Raw genomic sequence first — 16,207 nt, 5'->3', positions numbered from 1 at the left:
CAAAAGGTATCAGACTTCACAAACCATGGAAAAAATAAATGTCCAAAACCCCTCACCATTAGTCCAGGAAAAACTTCCTGGAAGCCTCTATACTTAATTATACAATTATAAGTTTAAAAATAACCCAAATATTTGGCACTAAAACAATAACAAGATTTTACAGATCAGCTATGTTTAACTTGCGACTACATTTAACTTTTCTGTATATTGAAGTCAGTAGACAAGAACATAATGAAAAGGATTAAGTATATCCTTATGATTCAGAACAAGCTCCAAAATACTGCCATTCTGTTTTGGAAATTCTGAAAGAAAATGACCAGACAGTCTCCAAGGATTGAAATAGATACATACTGATAATAAAAAACTATTTGCACACTATTACACACAGAAAAAAAAGAAAAATACAGAAGGCTTTTGTTTCCTCCAAAGTTCAAGGTTTCAGAATTTTTCCATGACTTTGGACTTAAATATTTAAAATAATAACTGCTTTTAGACTTCTGTTTTTATCATATCATTACAGCTTTCACAAATGACATAACACTTAAAGATTGCATCCAACATTTCTATGCTATTCTATGGGAGCTGACCATAAGGGAGGTTTATAAAGGATGCTGACTGTAAACTATTAATTTAGATGTGGTCAAAGCTTTACATACAAAAGAAAAAATGTAAATGTTGTTCCTGCCAGAACCACACCAGTGATTGCCACGTATGCTGCCATTGAGGGCTGCACTGCAGCACAAACACCACATTATGATGTTAATTTCTGGCATCAGCAATTCCTAATGAGGGTCACTGTTTCATTCTTTTTTTGAACTGTCCTGGGGAGCGGACCAGTTACCCTCTGGGGTCAATAAAGCAGCCATTGAGAGGCAAGTTTGTATTTTTCACATAATTTTTACTGGAAAGTACCTTACAACTTTCACTTTCACCAGCACATACACACCTAGAATACCCACAATGCAGTGTAAATAGATGGTCATACCCCCAAAATTTTTTCTTTTCCCTATGAACTTCAGTTTCTAAGATGTTCTTTTAGCTGCCCAAACAGATTATGGGAACTGCTGCCAGTCAGCTAAACTCTATATGGACACTTCATTGTTTTGTTGTCATCCGGCAGTCCGAGAAGGTTTTATGCCACTGATTTATTCTTCACATTCTTTAAGACAGCAACAATTCCATACTTTTGTCCATATTAACATAAGAACTGCAGTTCTGTCTTAATTTTTAGAGACTCTCTTGAGTTTTCTGCAATAATGTGAGTATTCACAGTGTAAAAATAAGAGTGTGTTGAACATCCAGCGTGACTTGATCAGCTGAGAGGAGGGAGAAGAAACATTTATCAAGGTTCCTGCATTTGGTGGTACTTTACTACATTCCTTTGCTGACAAGACCCAGGCAGGCCCCTGAATCAACTTCAGCCACAGATGTTTAAGTTGCAGTGAGAAAAATATTGTTTCATTTTTGGGGGTGATGGCAATTCTGCTTAAGACAGTAATGAGGAAAAAAAAAAATCCATCAACTTCTATTGTTGCATACCATTATTGGATTAAAGTTTAAACCTTGTGTCTTTAAAAGCGTGTGCAAAACATCATCACATTATTATTATTATACTGTATACTGTATCTATATACACAGTAAGTGCCTTAAGTAGTATTTGCAACACAGCTAAGAGGGAGGCAGTCCAGAGGAGAAAAGTAAATAGCTTTACTGATAAACAGAGCCCAGCAACACCAGAAAAAATCTTCTTGATTGCTCAAGGAACTCTCAAACTTCAACACACAATGTGTCTCACCATCCAGGAAGCAGCAGGTTTCACAGTTTTCCTGCAGTCCAATGTACACTTGTCTCTCCTGAGCTTAAGACTGCAAGTGTATTGTTGAACTGCTTCCGTACATATTAAAACACATAATTTAAACAAAATTATTTCGCTGATACTGAGAGGCAGCAGCAGAAGCTCACTGCCAAAGACTTGAGACTGTTCCTCAGCCAGTGTCAGGGCTGGGGTAGGTCAGCCTCACAGACCTGGAAGAAAAGGGTCGTTACCTTTTGTGGCAATCGGCAAAAGAAGAAAGCGAACCACAGAGTGAGAGGAGAGCAGCCATGGACCAGTTTTGCTGGTAGCGATTTTGTAGCCTAACTACATTTCTACATAGTACATAGGCTACATTTGTAGCCTAACTGATTTCAGAAATCAGTTGCAATTTTAATAACACATTTGTCTGAACTTCAGCACAACCTTTACACAAGCATCTCCTTAAAAGTCTAGAAGTGGTTCGTGCCTCTAAAGGCATCCTCAGTACTGATAAGATTCTTTGAAATTCTTTGGTCTACTGCAGGGCACATCTTAGCAATTGCAAAAGCTTATCCCAGACAGATTCAAAGCAAGCAAAGACATCAGACTTGTCCATGCATGTTTCACTAATCTGTCCTATTAAATATGACAAGCAAAATCTTAAGAGACAGGACTCTTCTGGTTCTCTGGCATTTCCCTCTGATACTCTTCATAGCAAGAAGTGACCTAAAGTTTCTACAGTCAAATAAGTGGCCCTAAAGTGAAGTGCACCTACATAATGGTACCTTTGTCTATTGCTTAAAAAGCATGAATACGCACGCTTTAGAAACAGATTGTAGAAATAATAGGACAACATCAGTAAAGGATCACCAGCTCTAAAATGAAAGCACTCACCCCTAAAAAAATATATCTGGTTTTACTGATGAATCTCCATTTAGAAAATCCTGACTCTACAGAACATTCTTAGTATTCACCTCAACTAAGAGCATGTTTTTTACTTGAATCTCAACCAGATGGATGCAATTTCGATCTTAAAGATTCAGTATTTTTATATGCTTAAGTGAAATAAATGCCTGATAGCCTACCAAGTCCAATTAGGGTTACCAAGCCAACAGTTACCGAAGGCTTGGGGTAACTTTTGAAAATCTGGTCTTTCAAGTCCCCAACATGTAACTGTTCAAGTAGAACTATCCTTGGTCAAGCGTGTCAAAGGAGAAAAAAGCATTTAAGAACTCCAATAGTTCCTAATCTAATAAATACTAGATTTATTAGTAACTGAACTTTAATGGTTAGTTTAATATACCTTAAAATACTTACTTCAGAATTACACAGCCTGTACCAGTAGGAGGAGCCGTCCAAAACACTTGAATGCGTGTCCTTCTTCTAGGCGTGCTCTCGGTAACAGCAACAGGACAATTACTCATGAACTGTGTTTCTTCCTCATCTATGATCTAAGGAAGCATAAAAAGAAGAATGTAGCAATATAAGGACAGACATAGCCAATACCTCTCAAATATGTTTTGTCAGCTCATGTTTTCCTTCACTGGGATTACTTAGAATATTCTCTGCTTAGCTCAGCATTACTTTTGTAAACGTATTTGTAACATGCAGATCACTCACTGAAATGAAAGCATCAAGCCCACAAAACAAAGACAGAAGAATAATTCAGTTCTAGGTGAACAGAAGTTTGTCTTTTCTGAGCATGTCTGCAAATAACCTTTTTGGTAGATCCTGATTACTGGAACTTCCTATAAATATTAATGAACTGAAAATAATAAAAGATGCTTAATTCTACTTTTTAATATATTATTTGAACTGGTTAGGAAGATGGAACATGTTAAAGAAAAAGGGGAGTCAGTCTGTTTACTTTTTTGTTAGCTTTTTAAGATAACCTTTCTTTAAACAGTACTACTCTTAGGGTATCAAAAGAATGTCCAGGTCAAAAGAGGTAGTACGTGAATCATAATAATCTATAATTCAGAGACCATTATTTAGTCCAATCTGCACACATTTTTGCTTTTCTGATTGATTGATATTTAACAGAAGGGTTTAAGTGGTTTATGTCAATACGAAATGAGATAGGCTGCTTTGGTACCTGTGGTGTTCTAAGGATTTTACTCAAAAGTGTCTGTGACCAAATAGCTTTCTCACTACATATGTACTTCATGGATCATACTTTAAACCTTCTGTTTATCAGATCTCAAAAAAAAAAAAATTCATGAGAAGCTGCCAAATTTTATTTGGAAACAGGCAATGCTATGATATTGCTACATTTCTCTTCAAAATTATTCAGTGGTCTGCTTTTATTCAATGAAGCCACAATTCACACTACATTGGGTCCATATTTAGCCAATGAATTACAAACCTTACCATTTTGAGAAAGAAGTTGTATTTATCAATTTATAACAAGACCCAACTCTGAAGGAGATTTTTCAGAATTCTGGTACTAATAACTCACACAGTTTTACCAGATTACAATTTAAGAAAATAATCTTCTGGCAGTAAATGGAACTTTAAACAAGTACTTTGACAAAAACCCCACCCTATTTTACATTCTGAAAAAGTGGCAATATCTAAAGTTTGACCAGATCTACTTTAGTGAGCAGACATACGTGTTGTCTCACCCAGTGATACTGCCAGCATTCCCAAATATTTTTAGATGAGCCAACAAACATTTCTGGTTTTCCATGGCAAAATAAAGGGACACTGGCCCAGAGGAGTGCTGGGAAACTATATTTAGCAGGGCAATAGGGTAAAGGTTAATCTAAACCCATTAATATTTTTCAACTTTTTTAATGCTTTGTAGAATCTGTGTAACTAAACACAATATGTACGGCTGCTACTTCACTAGATTTTTATTAATGGGAAGCATGGGATCTACTGTAGGCTTAAGCTCACACTCCACAGTTTCTCCTTTCACTTGATGCAGTATAATATATTTAATTTGAATCAAGAAATCCCTAGTCTACAATTCCATCTTGGCTATCAACTGTATTTATTCTTTCTGCCTTATTCCTGCAACAGTAAAGTAAAGATAAAAACCTGTTTACTTGTCCCAATATTCAGGACCATATTGATTGACCTTTTATCCGTATCTCTCAGTAATTCATTTTCAATCAAAACCTAATTCTGGTGGAAGTTTTTGAGTGAAAAAAAAATACTATCTCATACAAAATAAAATGTTATTGTACGTTATATCAAAGCATGATAATTCCCATTACAAGGGCCCTCAGAACGTCATCTGAAAGTTCTTAAAAAAAGACAGCTTTTCCAGAAAAATTGAAATAATGCAAATGACTGTACAAGTTTCACTAGTTCCATATTCTCTTCCCAGATGAAAACTGCAAAATAGCCTACACAATTTCTGCAACCTAGCAAGTTATGAATGTTCTCAAGATACGCAGATGTCTCTAATGAAATAATTTTAAAGTTCTGGTTGTGTTTTAGAACATAGTCCTGGAAGAACAGGAAGTGGTTGAACCTCAAGGCTACATCATGATTTCCTGCATCACTAACCATCAAAGCAAGAAGACTTACGCAGTAAGTATCTCCTGGGAAAACCTGACCATAAAAGAATAAGGTCCTTCAAAGAGAGTTCCTTTGAAGAAAAATTAGACAGAAGCTTTCTTAATAAAGACTCCCAATGCTGACAGAATAAAGAACATCTAAACTACTTGGAAAAGCTCAAATGCCCACTGATCTGAGAGGATTAAATAAAAAGTTATTATAAGATATTTTATAAAATTCAGAGGAGTTATCCAGATTCTAGGACTTCAGATAAATATAAACCCATCTCAAATATATTTGTTGGAAAGATGGGTTTTCTTCCATATCTATGGGGGTTTGAGTCTTTATAAAAAGTTCTTATGGGCAATGCAGAATGGATTCACTACATATACAATAGTATTCCATGGTATTTTAGAGTGCTGGACGATATTATTGCACTCACACATAACACTGGAGAAAGCAAATGTACTCTGGCCAACTGGGGGGGGGGGGGGGGGGGGCGTGCGCATGCACGCAAATACATAATCTCTAAAAATAATATAATCCTGAATTTTCTTCTGGAATCAAGTCAGACCACATAGGCATGAAGGAAATAATTGGCAAGAAAAAGAAACACGGATTAAAATGTAGCATTTGTAAAATTATAGCTTCTAAACCCCAGGTTATCTGTAATGGGAAGCCTTACACTTTCAGGAATAGGCCAGTAAATTAACAACATGTTGGACAAAAATCCTAAAAATTAAAATAAGCACTTGGCCAAAGAATCTGAGATCTCAGAGAGGGGATCTCTATGTGGCTAATTCTTTCGAATTCACAAATGCAATGGCATTAATTCTTAACGTTCTGTTTAGTTTCTGTGTGGGTTTTGTGGTTATTTTAGGGTTTTTTTCCCATTATGATTGTAATATTATTGGACTAATTTATTCCTTCAGGGGAACTAGTGTAAATCCTGAACAAGACTCAAGAGTTAACCCAGATTTGAATGAGTATCACAGAAAGTAGAACTAATCTGAACTTGGGTAAATCTAGAAACATGGAAGTAGGGACATTACAAGGGAGAATTTACCACCTCCAGGCTCAGTTGTGCATTCTTTGCATATTCCAGACACTGATGAGATTGAGGATGATTTTTGTCTGTTCCTGAAAAGTAGGACTGGATAACTGCTTAGTTGTTAAACACATGAACAAGTGGTTTTCTTTTCTCAGAACTGGAACATTTCATGCCGAGTGACAGAGCTTCCTGTCTGTTTCTGATTTCTACACACGTAGTCAAATAAAGGAAACCAGGCAATTGTCCTGTCTGTTGTTAATTTCGTATACATATTTAAGGAAAAAAAAAAAAAGTAAAAATGCTACACAACACAAAGAAAGGATCAAGTACAAAAGGAGATGAAGTTACATAAATCCTCTACTGCCTGGTGTCTACTTCCTTAGTTTAAACCACTGGCTAGGTTCTTCAGCACCACTTCCCCTTCCATGGGGTCATTTATCACTTTCCACCCACTGAAACAGCTGTGTTCTACTGGAACAACTGAGTTTAAAAAACAATGAAACAAAAACCCCACACAAAGTTCACAAGATAAGCAATTTTGTGGGCAGTTTTCTTCTCTGGAAGAGGTAACATGGAGTCTGACTTCCAGAATGTTGCAAAACTATCTTCTCCTTGAGGAAACTTTCCATTATAAAAATTGAGTCTGCATAATGGCAATAATACTTGGCCTTTAGGAATTATTCTAGAACAGATTATTTATTATATGGAATGAAAAACTAATGATGTACAAAGTCAGTTTAAAAACAAAAACTACCTCAAAGATATGCTTCATGTAACCAATTTGTTTGACTAAAGGACACAGTAGTTCCTTCAGAGTCTGGGCTTAGAATCAGAAGAATTGGTTGCAGTGTCAGCAACCAATCTGATGCAGACTATGATTCAAAGCTGTGTAGTACCACCAAGCACTGCTGGGCTCTCAGTAAGATTTGTCATCTTTAACACCACACCAGAAGACTGAAGTTGTCTGATAACGAGCCATACCTTGGAGCACTGGAGAAAAGTGAGCATATCTATTCAACAAAGGCATTGCTAAAATGCACTTGTAGATTATCACTATGTTCTGGTAACTTCTAGCACAAACTTTACATAGATGTCCTACAATGTTGCAACTGGAAAACAAGTTTACTTCTTGAATTATTACCTGATCACAGATTTTATGAATTAAAGATTAAATGCATCAGATAACATGATGGTAAATTCTGTGAAAGCAGTATCAGCACAAGTTACATGCCTCACCACCTACCTGCCTCTCTGTGCATCCATCTACCTGCTTGTTTTACATCCCATGCACGAGGTAGTTGGAATCATGGGGTGGGGGCAGGTAAAGGACCCTTCCAATTCTACAAGGTGTAATACCAGACAGTCAGATCAAGTCTTCAATGTATATTAGCAAAAGAAGAGGAAAACAATGAAGGATTTCTAAATCACCTTCCAAAAAAAGGGGGGGGGGGGGGGGGGGGAACGACACGGGACACGACACCAAACCCCTAAACAATTGATTTGTGCATGAGATGTTCTAAGAAAAGTATTTGAATTCTGTCCAACTATCTTTTCCTTCTTTAAAACAAACAATTTGCAAAGTGTGTTCCTTGCAAAAAAGGCTGTGTTGGATGATCAAAAGGAAAAAAAGCTACTGAGAGAGTCTTGTATGAGAATCTTATGCATTACAGTGTCCCAAAAATTTTTGCTAGCAAGAATCTTACAGTCATACTGTACTTCATATTGATCTTCATGCTAAACAGACCTAAGAGCTACATTACACCTGTTGTAGGACAGACAGCAGGGTCTATTCTAAGGTGCAATTCAAACAAAAGCAGAAAGAAAGTAGTTCAACGTGAAGAGAACCTGAAGGGCATTAAAGATAAAGCACTAGACTGGGAGCTTTTTACACTAAACAGCCTTTTCTGCCTAGGAGACTGTCTACGGAAAGCTTAAAACTGCAATTTCTTCTATACTTAATTCAGTATATATGAAAAGTTGTATATTGACAGATACAGATTAAATGCTGTTAAGTTATTGTTATAAATTTAAAATGTTATATTGTATATTTTTCTTGAGTTTGAACCATAGTTAACAATGTTGTAAAATGTTGAATTATTAAGGCTTACGCAGGGTTATGCTTGTACAGTGAAAATGTGCAATTAAGTAAAAGCTGTCCGAGAGATGAATGAACATCGATTGTTGTGAATTGATAGAGTTTTCATCTAAGTAGTCACTAAGAGTGGACTACGAGGTCCAAAGTTTAATCTTCGTTTCCCATGATTTTTTCTTGTGGACTGTAACATTAATATTTCCATGAAAACAGTTGGGTAAATTAATTCAAGCTACTTTACCAGACTATACAACTAGTATTTTTGCCAGATAATCCAGCTTTTCCCAGATAAAATAACACTTTTACAATCTCAAACAGATAAACTATATTAGGCACTGAAAGCTCACTGTTCTCATCACTATGGATCTCACTGGGTTATATCTATAACTTTCTTTAAAAAGTAGCTATTTTGGCTAAGAAAAATCCTCATTTCAAGTTTAAAAGGCTGTTAAGTAAATATTAAGTTCCATCAGGAAAATAGCATCACCTTATGAAACCTCTTCTAAGTTTCTAGCTTCTTAACACACCCAATACTATCCAACAAGCCTCATCAGAAATTATTCTGAAGACCAAAGTTGCTTTACACACCTTGGCACACAGTGATCCAAAATACACCAGCTAACTCTTGCCCAAGAGCGCACCCCGGCATAAGCATTACAGCAAACAAATGAGTCGCAGGATCAGGCACATCAGCACAAGTAAATTGTGTAAAGGAACTTCTTGTGACGTTTTTGTACAAAAGCAATGAGTCACTCTGTGCCTCGCATGACAAATAGCTTTATTCTTCCTACCTTGTGCTTAGTCTACACAACTCCTTTTACATGTGAAATGATGTATGAGGATCCTGGGCAAAATCAAAAACTTATGTTTCAAAGAAACAGGACATTTGGCTCACCTTGATATATAATTTAATCAAGTTAGACCTAAGTCTAGAGTAAATTTACTGAGGGCAGACTCCATGCTGAACAGTTCAAGCACATTAACTTGTGGTTTCGGGGTGGGGTTTTTTTTCATTATATTCAGGAAGTACCTAAAAGACTGAACGTGCTTTTCAATGAAATCAGGAGTCACTTACGGTCTAAATATACTTTATATTTGGAAGCATGAAAAAAATGTGAAAAAGGGGTAGATTTTATGAACACTTAGTCAGATGAAAATGAAGAAACATCACTTTCAAAACTCCGTTCCAAGAATTAGGAAGCAAAACTGTCCTACTGCAGCCCTAAAACAGAATAATTACCAGTGAGGATGATGGTGACACCCAGCAAGGCTATGCTGTGGCCATGCTTTACTGGCCCCCCAGGAATAGGCAGCATTAATCAGAGCAGTTCTCTAGCTGCAGTTCCCTTCACCTGAGCCAAGGCCAACCCAAAATAGCACCTGTAGCAAATCAAATCCAACAACAACAAAAAATTTAAAAAACAGAGCACAACCACTTAGGCTTCTCACTAGCTTTCATGGATTTCTTGTTTCTCTCCTCCTTGTAAATGCAAAATCAGAGTGCAAATGGTTCTTCCAAAATTACAAAACTGCCATAGTCCATTCAGATAAGACTATAACCACAATCAACTTCAACAAAGATATGTGCAGGATTTGTTGTGTAATACTTCTGCAGAGGCATTATTTTATACTCAGTTTTATGTTGTCAAACTTTTTCAGTATGAACATTATTTATTTGGCAAAAAATAACTGCTATTTCAATCTGATAAGAAATTTTCACAGGAAAAAAATAACTTTTGGTAAGTGGTGTCTCAAGCACTTTCAGCCTGGGAGAAATGTTGCTTGCCAAAGGAAGTGTTATATAAAAATCAACCTCACAATCAAGGATTTTTAGGTAACAGTCCTTGAAAGCAGTAAAAGCTGAAGGATTTTGTATATTTCTTATGCAGTCACCACAGTTAGTACCCTTCCATTTAAGATTATAGTATATAAATTTCTTTGGAAAGAGAAAAACACCAAAAACCACTGTTGCCATATCTCCTAAATATATTTGCTATCATTTTATTTAGTTATATATAATGCAATTAGCTAGTATTTCAGAGCCCATTTTAATCTGATTTTCTAGATAGATAAAAGGTATTGAAAGGTTGAAAGGCAAAGCAATGTTTTCACAGTGTCATAAAAGAAAGTGGAAGAAAATAAGGCAGCGTGGATACAAGGCTTGATTGGAAGGCATGACTTAACGCTGACCAACCTCTCTCAAATCACTATAGCGTAATCTGTTCCTCAGCTCCCTTTTCAAAACAATATATTAAATCCTCTATAAAAACGTACTTATTATCTTTAGCAGTTTGTTACACCTTAAATTGGTCTCTTAACTTCATAAACAAGAGTTGCTTAGGAGGAGATTAAGTATGAGATGACAGATCTTTAGCCTGCTCTGTGACATGCCAGTAACTCAAATTAGATGGAAAAGTGGCTTAGAGAATCAATTAGAAATTCAAGTTCGGGAAATCCATAGAAGCCATAAAGTTGGGATGGCCCGCTGTGTACCAACCTTTTGTCTCACTTTTGTAAAAAAGAACAGCCAAATTCGGTCAAAGATCTCCCAGCTGGGTGCATTGCCCACAGAATCCAGGAAGCAGAACAAAAACCAACCTGGCAGAGCTCCAGCTTGACAGTTGCATCTTTTACACAGGAGTGCTTTTTCAACATTATCAGGGGACTGTAGCAAGATTAATTTAAAATGGAAATTTAAATACTGCTACAAGATAGAACCTTGCTTAGCAAAAAATGTTTGTATTTTCATTTAGCTGCACATTGAGATTAGAAGACAAGCCTTATTTAGTTATTTATCCTGCAAAAGCTGAGAGAGATCCTAGTAGAGCATGCTCTGAGATCACCACTGAAGACTACTTCTGATATGGAAGACAGTCATGTATCCATTCTGAATCAGGCAGTTCACTGTCAAGTGTGAGCTTTTACAAAACGAGTAACCTTCAGCCAGTCTCTTTTCTGATCCATTCTGCATCACAGCTCGGTGAATTAAGGGGAAAAACTAGTTTGACAGTCAGGTAATGAAAGCACTGATGCGTGTTCCGATCTCTGCTCTGTTTATTTTGATGACTTTCCAAGTTGCAATGCCAGCCTCTTCCTTGCTGGCCTAGTGAAGTGTTTTACTAGTTTTACAAAGCAGAGGGATCCCAGAGGAAGAGACTGTGAGAACTCTGTCCTGAAATAGACTGTTGCTGCATGGAGAAGCCCTCTTTAGGGCTGCAGAACTCCCTAGTGCAATCTCTGTTCTAATGACTCAGACACTTGAACCTTCCCTCCACCCAGACTGAAAGCCTTTTGTCACTTGTGATGGACCTCTTCTTCTAACTGGAAATTATGTCTGAATGGAAAGTTTTCCAAATAAAATATAGTGAAAACTGATATATTCCATTAAAAGGATCAATATACTGGTGTTTCTTTCTAGGAGAGACATGAGACTGAAAAGTTTCCCCAAAATATTGAGAACCCCATCTAGCATTGGTTTGCTAGCCCATGGCTGAGATCATACGTTCCGAGTGCTAACTTTGAACTTTTTTAAATGTTCAGTTAAAAACAAGTAACAAAACTCCTACTGCATTTATTTCTGACTCTCACAAACAAATGAACTCACTTGAAAGGGGACAAAGAGACTTCCCAGCTTCCTCCCCAAACGTGGCCTTGTGTGTCACCTTCAATAGGGCTGATCAATAATATTGTATAGCATGTCACTATCCAGAATTGATGTTTAAGTCAGCATGGGCACTTTGGCCCTGTTACTGCAGCTTTTACATATATACATACACAGATACATATATATATACATGCATATATATATATACGCACATGGTGCTGCATCTGGCAGCACTGAAAATCCAGGCAATTTTTAGTGAATAAAAGATTAATCCCTGGTTGACATGGTGGGCCACTCACGCATGCAGAGGCACATGCACATAAACCACCAAACTAACAATGCATAAAAAAATTTTTTTCCCACCTCCTTCACATTATTCAAATCCATATGGTAAAGAATTCATTCTAATTCATCCTGTCTCAGCACAAAACAAATTTATAAATATGAACCTAAAACAACATCCAGGTCTTATGCTAATCATGCAACTTAAGCTCATTAACAAGTCAGAGGCAGAGTGCTCAGTACCTTGCAGGACTGAATCCAGGATAAATTAGATGTACGTTTATGGACATCCTTGTGGAAAGCTGAAGGCCTATATATTGCTGTGAGCACATTTCTTCAGCTAAAAGTCAACATTTACGTTTTTGCTATATGCAAATTAATATCTTGTCAGCACATTCTTAATAATTTTTCAAAACTCTATGAAACTTTTCATTTTAGTACTGCGATCTTCCTTAGTTTCTGAACCAACCATTCACCTGCCTGAGCTCCTGCCGATGCTTTTGCACAAAAATACCATCTATAAATGCTTGAAAGCTTGTACCTTTAGTGTGGCTAATAGATATTTCATTAGTAAGGACCTCTAGTCACCACTCAAGTCCAGCCAATAATGTATTTTAAATTCAGTGGTCCAGAACTTCTGTTCACCAAAAAAAATAAGCTTTAAGCACTCAAACAGTTGAGATATGTAAATAAACAAAACCCTGACATTCTCACTATTGTTCATAATGTAACAATACTTGAGAGAGAAAGCACGATCTGGTCCCAAATCTACCATTCTTACCATCTGTTCTAGAAAGCTTAACTAAGAACAGTCAAGAAAATCTGATCTTCATATCAGAACAGACCACGTGGACTGAGTGAGAGTCGTTACCTACTAATTACTTCATTTCAGTGAAGTGACTGAGGTGTAGCTCTTCCCTTTGAAATTGATTACATGATTATCTTTCAATAAGATTATGATCCTTCACGTACAGTTGCCACAACTATATATTGCCAATATCTTTAGCACTGTAATAAACAATGCACAAGTAATGTGAATGCCAGAGAAATATATGCCGTAGACTAGCACAGAAGACCTAGACCTTATCTTCTGCTCACAGGTGAACTTCTCATTTACATTTCTGTGGCAAGGAACTCCAGGTTCACTGTCAATTCAATTTAAAACTCAGGATCTACCATTTCTATTTCGGGAACAACATCCCGGATAAGAACGCAGTTGCAAGACCAGGCGATCAAAGGAAAAGGAACGTTAAATTTGAGTTGACACACATAAAACATCAGGTAAGGAAGAAATTTTATAGCGACTGGTCAAATGACGTATATAGCTCTTCTACTGAAGGCAGCTTTCCATGTCCCAGGTTCTCCCTGCAGTGACAGTTCCAGCCTGCCTTCCTCCTCAGCCTTTCCCTTGAATTTGTCAGAGCGCTGTCAGCCATAGGGCCACCTCTTCTGACAACGACTTTGTGGAGTACAAAGTGCAACATGGGCTTCAACCTAGATGGGCCTTCCATACTAATGTAATCAATGATAATATAGATGCAACACTTTTCTACAATACAACGTAACATTTGAAGGTAAAGTACAAAGGAAATGCCTGTTCTGCAATTAAGTACACCAGAACTGACGAAAGTAATTTGAAATACTTAGTAAAATGTGAGTCTGCACATTTTACTCGATCAGCATTTCTCAGTTGCTTAGTTTGTTCAGGCTTTTCGTTTATCCTTCGTTTCAAAAAATATTACACTATTCAGCATTATGAATATACTGCCAAGAATAGCTACCTCACTTGGAGCTCCTCATTCAAATTAAGAAGGGATTTAAGGATTACAGAAAATACATCTTTTTAATAGCATTATTGTCCTGCTTGGTGTTGGAGCTTTGAAGCATCAACAGCTCTGGCACATGTGCTATTCACGTTCTTCGTGAGTATCTCAGTGCCAAAATATACAACCCAACCTAGTTCAAGCAGATTCCACACAAATTCCCGTAGTCTTCAGATGACTGTGAACAGAACATAATATATTTCAGAGAGAATTAATCCACTGCTAAAACCACATTTAGAGCAAAAATACTGGTGATCTGGAACTACAGGCTTTATGTAGATAAAATTAAGGTGGCATTTACCTCCTTAAAAGAGCTCTCAAATCTTTTTCTTAACAATTTGCACCAGCTGTCGGATCAGGGATACTGTTCGTACAGAAGAGCTGCAGAAAGTCAGGAAGGTTTTGTCAGCACTGACAGTAGTTGTAAGTGATTATAAAGCCACCAAGTGCTTTGTGTGTGTCTGAGTGTGTGCCTGCATGTTAGGCAGAGTCAAGAGATAATAATCCAGGTTACGGCTCCTCTTACTTTTGATATGCTGATGAACTACTCATGCACAGATTCTCAAATTCTTTCCTTACTTAGAGGGCATCATAGATAATATAGTCTATTCATGAGCAATTCCTCTGCCTGCCTCTGTGCCCAGGTTTTCTATAAAGCCTAATTTCATATTACCTAGAGTACCCTTCTGGCAAATTAAACCTGCTTGCTGAGAGTTTCAAGGAAATCAAAAAGTGTTACACTTTCTCGCTTCCAGTGTGAGAGGATTCTGCTTCAGAAAGACACGCTGTGGTCAGTCAATAGCAAAGCCATAGTCTGTCAAAAAGAAGAGTCTTGTAGGCAAACTTCAGATTTCTTTTCAAGACTTTGGTAGGCTCTCTTCGAACACTGACTGAAGTCCAAGTGGGTTAAGTGGTGTGACTAAACAAAAACCTCACCATGCCAACTATTAAAACTACATCTATATTAAAGCATGGTTTGGACACTTTTTCTGAACACTGCCTTGAACAAAATGTTTATTTTGGGAACAAAACAATGACATGAGTATCAGGAAAGAAAAGTACAAGGGTTGTTTGTGTTTTGTTTTGCTTTTTTCCAGAGAAGTTCTATATTCTCTCGAACATAGCAATATATTTCATTATGGTAGAAGATGTTTGCTGGAGAGTTGTCCGACCTTCTTAAAGTAAATAAACATGCAGAAAGGGATTCTGAAAAAACAGAATAACAATGAATTTTGGTAAAAGCTTATAAAAAAAAATTCTTCATAGCTCCGTCAATTGAAGTACTCAAAAAAATGAGCTGTAAACTGAGATGGAACTCCATCAATTTATACTTGCACACAGATTAAACTATAAGGACTAACAAACTTTGCCAGGTTTAAAAAACGAAATTATACACACACATAGCAGTATCTTGCTTTTGTATTAACTCCAAGGCAGGTACAGTGGTAAAGATGTGGTTTGTTCAATGCAGCTCTCCCTCACCAAGCCTGGTGTGGCAGTCTTAAGTATGCCTCAATGAGAAGGCTTCCTTCTATGCATGAGATTGAAGAAGTTTTACACTATTATGATTAGAGGAATAAAGCTAACAAAAGAAGTGGTATCTTCCAAGGTAAACATCACTATTTATTTAATTTTTAAAGCTACAAAAACATTTGTAAAACATAAAAAGCTCTAACTGTGCTGTTGCATCAGGGCCTAAAATACTACTCCAGCCACGACATGAGCCACATGAAGTGGTTCTTCAATCTTTGGTGGATACACTGATTACATTTTGCTTCAAGCAACGTATTGAATAAAATGTTCTCTTAGTTCTGTATTACTGCACGGACCATGAATTTTGTTGAGTACTTGGCATGCAACATTTTTTCAAACCAAATTATTAAAGGCACTGAATTTGATAAATCTGCTTCTGAAATTATTTGTACATTCTAAGTACATTTCCAAGAAAAACTGCATAGGGGACATCCAATTTCTGAAGGACAAAACCACATTAAGACCAAGGTGAAGAAGGCATGCGTGAGAAACCATATATATATTATATATATATATATGC

The 16,207-nt window shown here is 36.8% G+C and overlaps 1 protein-coding gene across 1 annotated transcript in view; it reads right to left on the bottom strand.

Annotated features, from left to right (window-relative positions):
* Positions 1-16,207, bottom strand: part of SPON1 (spondin 1) — a 200,011-nt gene that overhangs the window by 157,552 nt on the left and 26,252 nt on the right. The window contains exon 3 of the mRNA XM_005442716.4: positions 3,113-3,246. Coding sequence (XP_005442773.1) covers positions 3,113-3,246 — 134 coding nt within the window. The remainder of the gene's footprint in view (positions 1-3,112; positions 3,247-16,207) is intronic.

Source organism: Falco cherrug, chromosome 10 (genome assembly GCF_023634085.1).
Source record: "Falco cherrug isolate bFalChe1 chromosome 10, bFalChe1.pri, whole genome shotgun sequence".
NCBI lineage: Eukaryota > Metazoa > Chordata > Aves > Falconiformes > Falconidae > Falco > Falco cherrug.
This window is presented reverse-complemented; position numbering and strand designations above follow the sequence as displayed.